Source organism: Lycorma delicatula, chromosome 5, assembly GCF_047948215.1.
Source record: "Lycorma delicatula isolate Av1 chromosome 5, ASM4794821v1, whole genome shotgun sequence".
In the NCBI taxonomy this organism is placed as follows: Eukaryota; Metazoa; Arthropoda; class Insecta; order Hemiptera; family Fulgoridae; genus Lycorma; species Lycorma delicatula.
Window position 1 is genome coordinate 90,908,839 of NC_134459.1, and position 15,085 is coordinate 90,923,923.

The following is a 15,085-nucleotide window of genomic DNA, read 5'->3' on the forward strand; positions in this document are numbered from 1 at the left end:
TTTTTTGTCTGAACTAATAAATTAAGTAACAAAAACAACTTATTCTAACTAAATAATGAAACGCCGGAAAGCTTCAAATTTTGTTACAATGTTTTTCAAAGATGTGGACATTTAAGTGGAAAAAATTTGTTTTTCCTTTTTAAAATTAAAATACATATCAATAACATACCTTAATGAGGCAATTAAAACTAGACAACAGGTCACAAGGGCTAAACAGAGATTGTGCACCATAAAAACACTAACATGCAATATACATTTTTTTAGTTAATTAAATTTTAATTCTAAATTTAAAAACTTAACTGAAAAACTGTTCTATACTACCAAAAGAGTGCTAAATGTACAAAATTTATATAGTGAAGTTTAGCATTTTAGAACAATTATAAAAAGAACACTTAGTTTTACAAAATTAATGCTAATTACTTACAGATTCTAAGCAATTGGGGAATATGATTTGATTATATAAAAAGTAATAAAAAAAAGAAAAAGATAACCGAGTTATTGCACTTTAACTTCTTTGACTGAAATACATTGAAAATGTACATTATTTCAGAAAAAATTGTACAGTATAGTACTCTAATATAGCACAATGTACAGAAATCCAATTAGTTTTCAAAGCCTTAGTCTGTGGATTATTTGTTTTTATGTTGTACATTTAACCATATTATTTACTGAGAATGACAAATAAAATCAAGTTTTCTAGTTTAAAATCCACATGAAATTCCAGCTGAATCATCAATAAGATATGACATTTCCTGGCTATTTAAATGAATTTTTAAATCCAGATAATTACTTTTACTATAAATTTGCTTTGTCTTAAATTAAAAAATAAAGTAAAAATATACATATAGGTTTAAGCACTGAGGAATTTTGTGTACAAAGTAAAATGTAGGTGAACTAACAAATTAATGTAATTATTAGATTACCAAAGTTTACTTTTAATAATGTAGATAAATCATGTATTTTTACTTTTTAATAAATATTCAATGTAAAATACAAAATATTTATTGCCAATATGACCTTTTATCTGTGAAAGAAATGTTACTTATATTAAAAGTAATAACTACAGTAGATAAAATTACAATAACTAACCTTTATCTTCAGATTTTGATTCTGTACGTTTGTCATCTTCAAATTTTTGAGCGCTAGGACTACTAGCATCATCTTCTGGTGGCATAGGAGATACTCCACCACTCAGTTTATCGGATCCTCCTGTACTAGAACCTCCTGTCGATGGAGGCAACTGAACACCAAATAATAATAATTAACAAAATAAAGTTGGTAACAAATTCAATTAATAACTGTTTCATATAGGAAAACCGACTCCATCAAAAGAAATAAAGATAAATCAAACACACAAATTTTATTTAAAAAAAAGAAGAGAAAAACCACAATTATAGAAATAAAAATTTTTAAGAATCCATCATTAAGTGCTATAACTAAAAACAATTTTTTTTAATAGGGATTTCAACAGATCAACACATTTTGGGATCCAGAGTCCAAAAATATTACTTACTTTAAAATGGTAGTGCTCTCTAATACATAATTGGAAGTAAGACATATCAGAGTTCATTAATGTCTTTCCTCTAAACTAAAATTCCTTACTTTATTAGTTTTAAAATTAAGTTCATCAAACCTTTATCAAGAGTTATTATTTAATCAATCAAGATATAAAAATAATAGTTTTATTATTTTTAACTTATTTCATTTTAATAATCTAAAACAAAGTTAAAATAAAAGAAAAAACATGCAGATGGACTAAAAGTCAGTCTCCCAACTATAAAAATAAGAAAAAAATTAAAAATTAAACTAAATACAAAAACAGGTTTTTTTAAATTATTGTATATACAATACATATCAGAGAAAATGTTTTCCTGGCCCTTATCCATTTGGAGCAGCATTTAATCATTGAATCACGATTAATTTTTATCCTGATTAATAGAATTAAACTGCATTTTCAAATGATAACTCAAGAGGGTTTGAAAAATACCATGTGTGTATTTGATAATTCCTCAGAACAAAATACTGCAAGGTATCAGATGACTTGAATGCAATGTTCATTCAATTATTTCTCAGCATCCTATTAATTCAGGAAATGTTTGAGATAGTTTCCAATTTTTAACAGCACAATGAAGAGATGCCTCATCTTGTCGACCCAAACACAAACACCTATGTTTAACGCAGCGTTGTCCAACAGCTCCTGAATAACAGCATTTTAACATGACATGAATCACCTGTCTAATGAAGAAGTAAGCTTCTTGACATTCCTTATTTATGATCCTCACCAAACATGAATTTTAGGTACATTCAGTTCTTCTCCTAAATTCAATCATTTTCATCAGATCGATAAAACACAGTTAGGATGGTTTAGTGAGACAATTCAATTAATAAAACACAATCAAAACAGCTAAATCATTTTTCTGCCAATACTGAAGCACAGCTAGTTTTTGTTATCTGCAATGAAATGTCATTATTCTCAACACAAATATGAAGAACAATAATGATGTGATTACTTCAGCTGATTTCTCACCTGTTACAGTATTTAAATTTGCATGCAGAGGAAATTGGCTTTTAGCCCACTGTGTATTTTTATATAAGCTGGATTTATAAGTACTATTTATAAAAATCACTACAGCAGGATTGTAGTATCATTTCATTCACATGCACTTACCTCCCTTGTGTTTGTAGCAAACTATTGACAAGCTATTACAAAATAAACTATTTACATACTGTTGTTAGCATTTAACTCATTGCAATCAATTAGGGAACCTGCATGATGTAAAACACAAAATAAAGCCCACTGGGTGTAAAGCTAGTTCGCCTCCATGTGGTGCATCCTGGGAAACGCTAAATGAGCTAGCAGATACTGGCAGTCAGACAAACCAAGATAGGTTCTCCTGACCACGCAGACACAAGCCAACGGTATTATGAACTGCAGGCCATGTCGCTAGATAAACCCAACAGTCCTTTTCAGGACTTGCCAACAAGAAATTTTGGACCTTCGGTCCGAATTTGCCACATAAATATGGAAAGCATAAGTTATTCTAAGAGCCAGTATTTATTGAAACTACTGAAGAATGTCAATATTGATCTGGTTGCAATCCAGGAAACACATTGTAACACTGAGGAACAATTGCGGAAAAGAGGCAAAATACCTGGATATGAATTACTTGGTGCCACATACCATGATGCGTACAGCGTCGCTACTTACGTTAGATGCGATATAGAAAACGCCACTCCCATCTCCACCTCCACGGGCAATGAAATTCATAATGTAGTTAAAATCGTATAACAGTGTCCAATATCTATAAACTGCCAGCTGTCTCATGGCCAACATCAGTAATCCAAATACAATCTACTTGGGTGATTTTAATATCCACCACAAGCAATGGAAATATAAGGATTGTGAGGCTCTGATGAGATGGGCTGAGGATGAGAATCTTAGTGTTCTCTTTGATGCTAAAGACCGATTTTCTTTTAAATCAGTGGCTTGGAGGCGGGAGTATAATCCGGATCTATGTTTCACCTCAACTGACAGCAAAAGTCAGCTGCTGCTAGTCACCTGAAAATTTCTCTGCGACTTTCCCCACAGCCAGCACTATCCAGTTATTATAGAGGCAGGTAGCCAAATTTTACTCGTGACCTCTGTACCCTGCCCTAGATGGAACTTCAAATAGGCTAATTGGGAAAATTTTTCTAGGAATGTGGATAAATGCCTAAGCTGGATATCACCAATCAGCAAAAACTATAGCAGATTTATTGGAGCAGTAACCGCTAAAAAGTGCACCCCTAGAGGGTTTCGCAGAGAATATATCCTAGGGTGGTCACAAAATAGTGAAGTTCTCTACCACAGCTTCTTTGAGACGGGCAATCGAGGTGGCAGACGAGCTTCTTCATAGCCTCGATGCTGCAAGACAACAGAAATGGTCAGGAACGGTGAAGCCTGAACTTTCAGACCTCGAGTTGTCATGCATGGACTCTGCTAAGAAAATTAGGAATCGGATCTCCTATTCACAGACAAAAAGCAAGTGTCTCCCTAAACACCGTATCATCCCACATAGTGGCAACATTCACAGCACCAAGAGACAGGGCGCACACAATTGAGATAAAACATGAACTAAGAAACTAGAGGAGGGAGGCAGGAGAGAATGAGTACGCTTACCCTTTTATACTTGAAGAGATTGAGTCGGTGCTCAAATATGTTGCTTCAGGAAAAGCACCAAGATTCTATGGTATCAATCCAGAATTTTTATTAAACTGCGGAAAATACACAAAACTTTGGCTGGGCAGATTCTTCACTGACATAATGGTAGTGTAACGGTAATGCTAGCGTACCCAGAGGAGTTCAAGCAATCGAAGGTAGTAGCCATTTTAAAACCAGGGAAACCAGCAAACTTACTAGAAACTTACAAATTACTAGAAAGTCTTATCTACAACAGAATCTGTCAGAGGATATTTGATGTTATACCAATTGGACAAGTAGGCGTTAGGCCAAAAAGAAGTTACACCAACCAAGTTCTCTCGCCCACAACGTACATTGAAGCAGGGTCCAAAGAAATCTTAAAACCTCTGCTGTAATCGTTGATTTATCGGCCGCTTACGACACTATCTGGAGAGAAGGCATGATTTGTAAGGTCCTCTGTGTAATCCCATGCAAACTAACAGCTCGCCTCCTTAATAACATGTTGAACGACAGAATGTTCCAAGTTATCATGGGATCCCATATAAACTCACCCAGGGAAACTCAAGAACGGCCTGCCACAAGGGTTGGTACCTGCACCTCTCCTTTTCAGCCTCTATGTTGCAGACATGCCAGAGACAAGATCTAAAAAGCTTGGCTACGCCAATGATTGTGTGCTAACAACAAAATGTAGATCATCTGAAGAGTTGGAGGAGGTCCTGATGGCTGACCTGTAGAAACTGGGAAGATACTTCTGGAGATAGCGCCCCCAACCAAATGCTAGTAAAACAGAGGTGTCATGCTTCCATCTGAGTAACAAGTTCGCTAACAGGGAGCTTAAAATTCTATTCGAGAATACATGGCTCTTTCACAATAAGACACCAAAATACCTAGGCAACACTTGATAGAATGCTTTCATTTAAGGAGCACCTAATGAAAACTGCAGAGAAATTGAAAGTGAGAAACAACATTATACGTAAGCTAAGTGGAACAATGTGGGGAGCATTGGCTTCCACTTTGCGCACATCGGCTCTGGACCTAGTCTACTCGGCTGCTAAATATTGTGCGCCAGTGTGGCTTAACATCCCTTATATTCGTAGAATTGATGCTCAACTTAATAACACTATGAGAATGATTGCCAGGGTTATCGGGTCTACTCCTGTGGAATGGCTTCCGGTATTGAGCCACATATCACCCACAAACCTGTGCCATATGAACACTCTTGTAAAAGACTACAAGAAGATTATGGACAATTAATACCTACCAATACATATGGACATTGAGGATGCCAATCGTGGTCAACTTCAATCTAGAAAGCCACCTATCAAAACAGCAATTGCTGCCATAGAGAACGGATTTAACCTAACTGACGCCTGGCATCAAGAATGGACCACAAAGCAGAATAACCAAATCCCATGTATTACTCAAAGGCCACTTTTGACTTGTCACGTAAGACATGGTCAACGCTAAAGAGAATACGAACTCAGCATGGTAGGAGCACCTATTTCCTGTATAAATGGGGTAAAACACTGACGCTCCTTTGTGAGTATGGTGAAAATCAAACTGTAAACACATCACAGAAGTTTGCCCTAGGACAGCTGTCCTAGGGCAGGTCTTATGAAGGGAATCCTGAAGATTTCCTGATGGCAACTCTAGAATCAGTAGCTTATATTAATTTGTTAAATCTTTATTTGTAATTTTTTACTGTAATTGGTGTTGTGTTTTGGTGCCATATGCTAAATAAATAAATATAGTCCACTATTGGTTCTTATTAATCTTTGTGCCACTGTGATATTTATCTCATATATCAATCTAAATCTATTAATTGTCGACAGATACCTTATTTAATCCTAATAATTGTTTAACAATTTATTAACTTTTTAATATTTTTGGGAAAATTTATCTAATTTTTCTCAAAATACTCATTTTAAAATAAGATAAAACCTAGTGTTCAAAAAAATATTATTAGAGCTTGCAACAAATCATACATACTACATCAGTCACAGTTGTATGTACTCAGTAAAAAAAAATATAAATAAATAAATAACTTGACCTCTATTGACAAAATACTACATTTGGTGCAATTTTGAAGGATTATCCATCATAAGCTTTTCATAAAGATAAAAAAAAGCTAGCTATTTCATAAATGCAATACTAGTATGATCAAAAGTTAAACTAATGATGTATAAAAAATTATCTATACTCAAAAGCTAAAAAATGAAGATACAATAGTTTTGTTAATGGTACCTTTATTGTCAGCAAAAGCATAAGAATTTAATGATATGCAAACATGAATCTGTCGTCCTTGGCAAGATAATGAACAACTCCAATATCCTTAGTAAGTCATAGGACTTAGTGGATCTTAGTACTGATTTCTCTACCTAAACTTAAACATAAGTGATGAATTAGGAGTCATATGATCTCCAGGTATGAAGGCAATGGGTACCCAGTATGTAAGTACAACTACTACTACAACTGATATCAGTAATAAAAATTACGTTGGGAAAATCAATGAGCCATTGTTACAAAATATGTCATGTGATCATTTTGTTGAAAATAAATAATGTGAAGGCAAAAAACTAAATATGATATGACTGAAAAAAGGAAGAGTTGAGAGGAATGTTTAATTAAATTTTTATCATGATCAAAGTTATAAAATTAAAAAAAAATCAGAATATTATATACAGGTATCCCACGAAGAACTGGGAGAAGCTTTTAGGACATGTTCTACTTGTAAAATAATGAAAAAATTCATATAAACATAGGTCTGCAAACGCTTTGTTTTTTAGTTACAGCTAGCAAAAGATTTCGCCCGGATTTCAGCACTTCTAATAAAAAGATGCCCTACTTTAATTTTTGGAATCTAAATTAAGTAGTAAAATTTGTGATTTCTTATGTAATTTGAGCTGGGAAATAAGATAAAACAGGTTTCACAACTGCACCTCCAGTAATTTCTAAGATATTCGATGTAAACACCAAATTTGGTGTCGAAAAATACTTTTTTTAGGTTTGTAATACAGTAGCTTTGTTAAATGATTGATAAATGTGGAACATTTAGAAACAAAACTTGTAGATAATTTAATTCTGAAAATTAATGTGCCTTTACAAACTAGATTGCAAATGATTCTCCAGCACAATAGTGCAATGCCACATTTTCTATAGTAGCTAGAAATCACTGAAATGCTAATTTCTTAAACCAATTGACCACCACAATCACTTGATTTAATGCTACTAAGATTACTTCATTTGGAGCCATATGAAAATGACAGTATACCAACACAAAAAGTTAATATTAAACAAGAGCTACTCATTAAAATACGAAAATCTAAAGAACTTATACAAAAAGATAATGAGATGATATGGAAAGCCACCAGAAATATTTTAAATCGGGCAGATTACTTTGTACATGGTGAAAGAGAATTTCATACAATTACTGCAACTGAAGTTTGTTATACTATTACCATTTATCATTTCACGTATTTTAATTTTTTTGTTTTGTTATATTAAGAATAATATTTATAAGGTATACAATAATACAATTTTCTGTCTGTTTTGCTTCAATAAAAAACCGATTTTTAAAACTTTTTATTGACTATATTTATATTAATTTTCTCAGAATTAAATTCTCTACAAGTTTTGTTACTAAATCTTACACATTTATAGTCATTTAACAAAGCTAATATACTGCAAACCCAAAAACTCTTTTCAACAATTAATTTTGTTTCACGTCGGATATCTTAAAAACTACTGGAGTTGTAGGTTCTAGACCTGTTTTATTCTACTTCCCAGCTCAAATTACATACGAAGCCAACAACTTTAATCCTTTAATTTGGGTCCCAAAAATTACAGTAGGATTTCCTTTATTAGAACAGCTGAAATCCAAGCAACATTTTTTCCTAGCCATAACTTGAAAATACAGCTTTTCCAGACCTATATTTATATGAACTTTTTTCATTATTAATTAATAACCTGAAAGTTTCTCCGTTTCTTCATGGGACACCTGTATATATACAGAGTATGTAACCCTGTTCAGGGTATACTTTTCAATTATTATTGTATATATACACACAATAATAATTATAAATAACTTCTCGGTTGGATGTTAAAATTATAGGAACACAAAATATTCAAACTCCATGTAAGTCACTGCAAATAATATAAATATGCAGATAAAACATTTAGATAGCAACATTCTATTCTATAATTCTTCAGGTAAAAAAAACCATTTTACAATATTTTGATATTATTACTTAAAATAAAACAAAACGATATCTCAATGTTTCATCTTCAATGCGAGTCTTTATTAAGTACAATTGACTTATTCCGAATATTTTGTTTTCCTGTTTAATATAGCGGTATATAAAATTTTCTAAAATATATATGTTCATGCAATTATTAGTTCAGCTCATGATATGATCATTATTCAAAGAAAGTTGATAACAATGTTGCTGAATTCTTTTTTAACCTTAGATGTTTTATGGAAAGAAAAATAATAAAGCAATGTTCTATATACCGATTTCTTTATGGAAAGAAAAATAATAAAACAATGTTCTATAACTGATTTCTTTAACCAATAAAAAGTTGTGTTAGTTTAAATCAGACTTAGAAACTCCGCCTTAAAACAACATCAAAAAACCCAACACAAAATACCTCAATACAATTTTTTTTATGCAAATACTTCAAAAATATTTTAGGTTACTTGGACAAAATATTCTTAATCAATTTTTTTATTTACTCTATCCCCAGTGATAAAAATTTTAACAATGGATATAATATTGCTGAACTGAGTAATTTAATTAAGATAGTTTGTATGTTGATAAAGAAAAATTGATAACTTATATGTTTGAGAGTGGGGGGTATTACGACTCATATATATATATATATATATATATATATATATGTCAAAAAATAATAAAAATAAAAAACTGGATCGAATCGGTCAAAATCAAGAAAAATTGAGTCATTTCATACTTTCAGCGGCGAGATAAAAACTTTCTATTTTTTTTCAATATGGTTGGAAACCATTTCATTCTGATACTGACACAATAAGAAAAATAATTTAAGATATTAAAGCCACTAGATTAAAATAGTTGAAAGTTATAAAAATAAATTACTACAAAATCCATTTTTGAAACATTTTTAGCTATATTATTTATAATAATTGTAAATGGATTTACTCTTTCAATGCTAAAACATACGCATAATTATATGTACATTATACATAATGTAGAATTTTTACAAGACCAATCTTCTTCAAGATACAACACCCTACAAATATTATTACTCCATCCTCATATCTAACTTTTAAAAATTCTTTTAGATTTAATTCCTCTAAAAGAAATGAAATGCTTGATACCAAACCAAATTTAATGATTGTACATAGTTAAGATAAAAAGAAAAATAAATATTAAAAAGCTTTTATATACAGATTTTTGTAGTGAAGAATAAAGTATTTTTGGACTCTGGGACCTTAGATTGGTGAAGAATAACAATTTAAAGAATAATTTTCTGACCAATAATATAGTTTTCTTTAAATTATATAAAATTTAGGAAAGTAAAAAGTTACTGTAACCAGACATGCATCAGTAGAAGAAGGCTGAATTGAATAAATAAAGCAGTTTTACTATGAAAATAAAAAACAGATAGAATAAGAAATTAATACATTATGAAAAATTTTTATCTAACAGTAGTACTTCTTAATCATCGTTAATTACAGGATATTTTACAACATTCCTTTCTTCATACAGTCATTTCATACTTTCAGCAGTGAGATAAAAACTTTCTATTTTTTTCAGAAAGGTTGGATATTTAATTCTGATACTGACACAATGAGAAAAAAAATTGTATAAGATATTTAAGCCACTACGTTAAAATAGTTGAAAGTTATAAAAATAAATTACTATATCCTGCCTGATATAAACCAAAATTACTGAAAAAAATTAAAATCACTGAATCCGGCTAAAAACCAGTGAATACATAATAGCTAAATCTAACAAAAAAACAATCCAACTGCTGGCAGAATTAGAAAATGATATTTAATACAGTTTTCTAATAAGTATCTCTAATATCAAAACCATCTTTTTTCATTATATGTATTTATATATTTTCAACAATCAATAATAATTTTATAATAAGCACACATAAACTAATATATATATATATATATAAAACACTAACCACACACCGTTTATTCACTTACAACATAATTAGAAATATAATACTAACATATTGATAATAGGATTTGTTTTGTTTCCAGCGAACAGAAAGACAATGCAAATAAAAAAATTAAGCAAGCGTATGAGCATACATGTCAGTTAAATAAATGGTATGTACGTAAATGCAAAATAAAAATTAAAGTTATATAAGAGATGTTCGAAAAAATTAATAAATAAAAAATAAAATAGTTTTAAGCAACTTAAATTTACATGCATTTAACATTTTAAGTTCAATATCCAGGTTTAAACATAAAAGTATGATTATACAAAATTTGAATTTTTACTAAGCAGATAATAAAAACACTGCATGAAATATAAATAATAACATATTATTTTATCATCTTTCAATTCACTCTAATTATAAAGATATTATAATTTAAGAAATGTTATAATATCCTTCAACTTCAGCGACAGTCCAATTAAAGTGAATAAAAAATGAGCTGATTTTTTTAAAAAATAATAAAGCAAAGCTAATAGAAAATCGTATTACTTTAAACCCTTCTGGTGGAAATTTGATTGAATAGTTTATAATTTATCTGGAAACAATTCCAGGGAGTAAAGACTTTATTTATTAAAGGCAACTTGAATTTATTCTATAATGTACTGTTGTAGCACACATTTAAGCTACTCGATGTCAAAACAATGAACAGTAGTTATGAATGAGTGAACCCCAGTTTCCTGGAAGTGGGCTTGAAGCATTAAAATTGTTATCCCATTTTAGTTCCTCTGCTTGTTCCCTTACCAATCTGCCTATTCTTTATACAACAAGCCTGCCTCCCTGATGGTATTCCAATGGTTTTGACTACATACCCACTTGATTCATGCTGAATATATTTCTTTAAGGTTTGAAAAATCCTTGATTATTTAAAGAACTGGACCTACTATAATAACCATTTTTCTGTACAATCTTTTCATTCTTAATTTTTTACATGAGATTTTACTCCAGTGCAGCAGAAGCAAACTTAATTAAAACTTTAATTTAAAAAACAAATAATTTTAAATATTTAAAATCCAGGGCAAATAATTAAACAAATCAAAAGATAATTTAGCAATGAATTCTTAAAAGAATACAAACCTTACTTAGTAAGAACAATATCTACTACAAGAAATGCAAAACAAAACAGATCTTGGTCAATGAGATTTTCAAAGCAAGCTGAAAGTCCCATAGAAAGAGCCAAATCTGAGTAGGGTTTTACCACTTTGGAAACAGCAGTATTGCTACAATAAAATATTGGATTGGCTTCAATAAACATTTTTATCCTGCTTATGAAAATTTAAAAATCTTTAATAATTATTTTAAGGCATGTAAAAAATTTCATGCCAGACAGTGATCTTTATTCAAATGACTAACAAAATTTCAGAACTGTGATCAAAAAGCTAGGACACATATATTTACAAATATGGGAGAAACACTAATCTTGAAGAGTTTTCTTTGTATATAATTTATTTACTTACTTTCTTTTTAAAGCTTTGTATTTGTATTAATTATTTATTTTTGTTTTGGTATTTTTATTTAAACAACTACACTCACAGATTTTTTGGAACAAAAATGTGGATTTTTTATTTCAAAAGTTATCTTGACCTATTCCGTAAATAACCACATTTTTCTTATTTCACACTAAATCTTATTTTGTTACACCTATCTGAAGATTAACAAGAGTAGTTCTACAGCATTTTATAAGTTCTAATATAACTTGTTTTATAATTATATACATGAATTAATAACAAATCTTATAATTAATAATTAGGAATATTTTTTATCATTTATTATTATTCAAGGAACTTTTCTTATAATTTTTTAATGGCTTATGTACCAATTACTCAAATGTTAGGTAATGTATAAATTATGTTCTGCATCTCTTTAACCATAAATTCTTGCCAAAGCATAAAACAAAATGCTAACATCTAATGTAATAAAAAATTACAACAGATAATATCAACTTTTTTATTTTAAAAGGAAAAAAGTTTCCATTAAACCGATTTTAATCTTTATTAAAACTGCTTGCAGAAAACCAGTTAAAAATGACACCATACAGAAGTTGCACAAATAGAACTAAACCAAGAAAATTTGATTAAACTTTTGTCAATGCCTGCCTGAGACAGTTTCTATATACATAATTGGTTTTTATATATGTAAACTACACCACAATAAATTAAAGAATTATAATTCAATGTAACAAATAATCAAAGGATAACATCTACATAAGCAAGCATAGAGTAATAGCCTTTATTCATAATTTTCTACACACAATAGCTTGTTGCCAAATGTTGTGCCTACTATCAATGAGCACAATACTAGCTGGTAAATGTTGGGGAAACTTGCAGTCCACCTACGCGCCTGCACACCATGGAGTGTTCCTCTCCATCAAGCCAACTGACCACAACTTTCTCACCATAGCGGCCTCACCACTTGCAGATGCGAACAAAAAGCAGTACCACGAATTTATTCTGTCCCCAACCTCCACCAAGAGCAGAAGTACAAGAAAAAAGCCCTTGGCTGCCCCAACATGGGATCTCATGGCAGGTGCCAGCATTTCCACTGGAGCAGCAGGCCACCCAGCATGAAGTTTGCTAGTGTCAGGAAACCTAGCAGTGAAGACAGAGCCAGACAAGCACTGCTTGGGGAGAACTGCCTTGGCCACGCTGGCAGAAGATGACAGATGCCAAACTGACTGTGCAGGGCTCTGGGGGCCACCATTATAGCAGATGCTGCAGTGGGGACCCAACTACTGCTGAAAGAAAGCTCAGTCCAATTCCAAGACGAGCAGCAACTCCCAGACCACGACTAGATTTCATTAGAGACAACTTCTGGATCCAACAACCCTTCTCAGGGCTACCTTCCAAAACACACAAATGGCCCTTTTCCGGGCCATCACTCCAAAATTCCAAATAGCCCTTTTCAGAGCTACCATAAGGTTCTAAGGTGCCACATGCCATTTAACAACTCCAACTGCTGGGATATTACCCTTCCAAATAGTAAAATCATTCAAAGCAAAAACTAATCATATGAAAAAACTGGTAAAATGAAAAAGCATCATTTATTTTTTTTTTAATTCCAGTAAGTGATAAAATAATATATTAAAACATACCATTTTTCCGGTATGGTTTTCTAGTAAAAAAACTCTGGATATTGGACTTGAAAAATTAACTTAAAATAAACATAAGACATACCAAAATAAGAAACTGAAAGTCTAGAAAGCAAGCAGCATAACATAGGTGATCAGGTCAGAGGTCAGGTTGGGAGTCAAGAGGTTCACTGGACTGGGTTCACTTGTTCACTGCTGACCTTAGGCCGATTAGGAGAGATGCCCATTGTTGAGAGGATCTCAGCCATCTGCTTAGTATTAATACCACAATTATTGGCAACATTCTTCTGACAACGTTTATGGACGTTCATGTTACACACTATAAAAAAATCAACAAAAATTACTACAAATAAGATTTATTGTTTAAAAATAAAATTAGCAGAAGGTATAAGAAATTTAAATTAACTGGTAAAAATATTTAAATAAGGATTTAAGAAGGGCGTAATGGTTAATACTCTGCTTGATATTTGTCTAATCTCTTGTATTAGTCCTCTATAACAGGCAATACCTTGGTATCTATTTAAGGAGCAACTACAACTGGAGTAGTTTAACATAACTGACCAATAAACTGTTAAAAGTTGCTTCAACCATTGCATTAACACTTATTTCATGTGGTTTTATTTCCTAGTTGGTACTCTTTTCATTTATTTCAAGTACTGTGAAACCATCCATTTGAAAAAGAAGTTTACTATATTGATCAAGGTCTTGCATTCTAGCACATTACTCCTGAAAAATTAATTAATTAATTAGCATCATCATACATTTGTTAGTTGGAATATTTTCAAAAATTCCATAAGCTTTGCAGTTGTACGAGAGTTGTATATAATCAATACAAATAACTAAAATGTCTAATATGACTACTGTAAAATATAAAATATTATTCTATAATAAATGTTAAGAAAGTTTCAGGATCATCAGGCATAATAAACTCGAATCCATTTATCAAGTATATTTCACTTTTCTTAAAATAAATACTGGATTACAATACAGTAATAATGTAAATCAGTCAATTTAAATTTTATGAACTCAACAAATTTTAAGTAAAAAGAACTATAATTTCAGCTTCAACATTATTTTTAAAACTTCCATTCCATTATTCTAATTTTTTTAAAATTTAGAATATGGAATTAGTTTATCTGAAATACATCTGCATGTTTACAAAAAAAAAATCATATCTTTATATCACAAGGGCTATAACTAAGAAATTAATAATTGATGGAGGAAGCCTTTACTTCTTTACTTGATGAAAATCTATGACAACAAAAAAGAAAAAAAATTATGATGATTTTCTATATGTAACATCTGAAGAAGGTATTGCATAGTTGTTCTTCTTGTTTGAAAAATATTAAGCATTATTCTTTACGTAACACAACAGGTATTTTATTCCAATCATAGTTGATTGCAAAAACGTTTTGCAGAGCACGTAAAAATAACAAACCTGACAAAGATTTGAACCCAAACCTTCTGGATACATCAGTATCATATGATACATTTTATTCTTTTTAAATGACTATTATTACAATAAACTTAACCCAATAGGCATTTTAGCATTAATCTTTTAATGCAGCCACTACAGAGAAAACTGTCCCTAAGTCAGTTCACCACTA

At 30.9% G+C, this 15,085-nt stretch overlaps 1 protein-coding gene across 1 annotated transcript in view; it reads right to left on the bottom strand.

Moving 5' to 3' along the window:
- The window catches only part of Pkc98E (Protein kinase C), a 104,841-nt gene that overhangs the window by 59,782 nt on the left and 29,974 nt on the right, over positions 1-15,085 (bottom strand). The window contains exons 7-8 of the mRNA XM_075366634.1: positions 13,679-13,797; positions 1,090-1,240 (exon numbers count right to left, since the gene is read on the bottom strand). Of these exons, the coding sequence (XP_075222749.1) occupies positions 1,090-1,240; positions 13,679-13,797 (270 nt within the window). The remainder of the gene's footprint in view (positions 1-1,089; positions 1,241-13,678; positions 13,798-15,085) is intronic.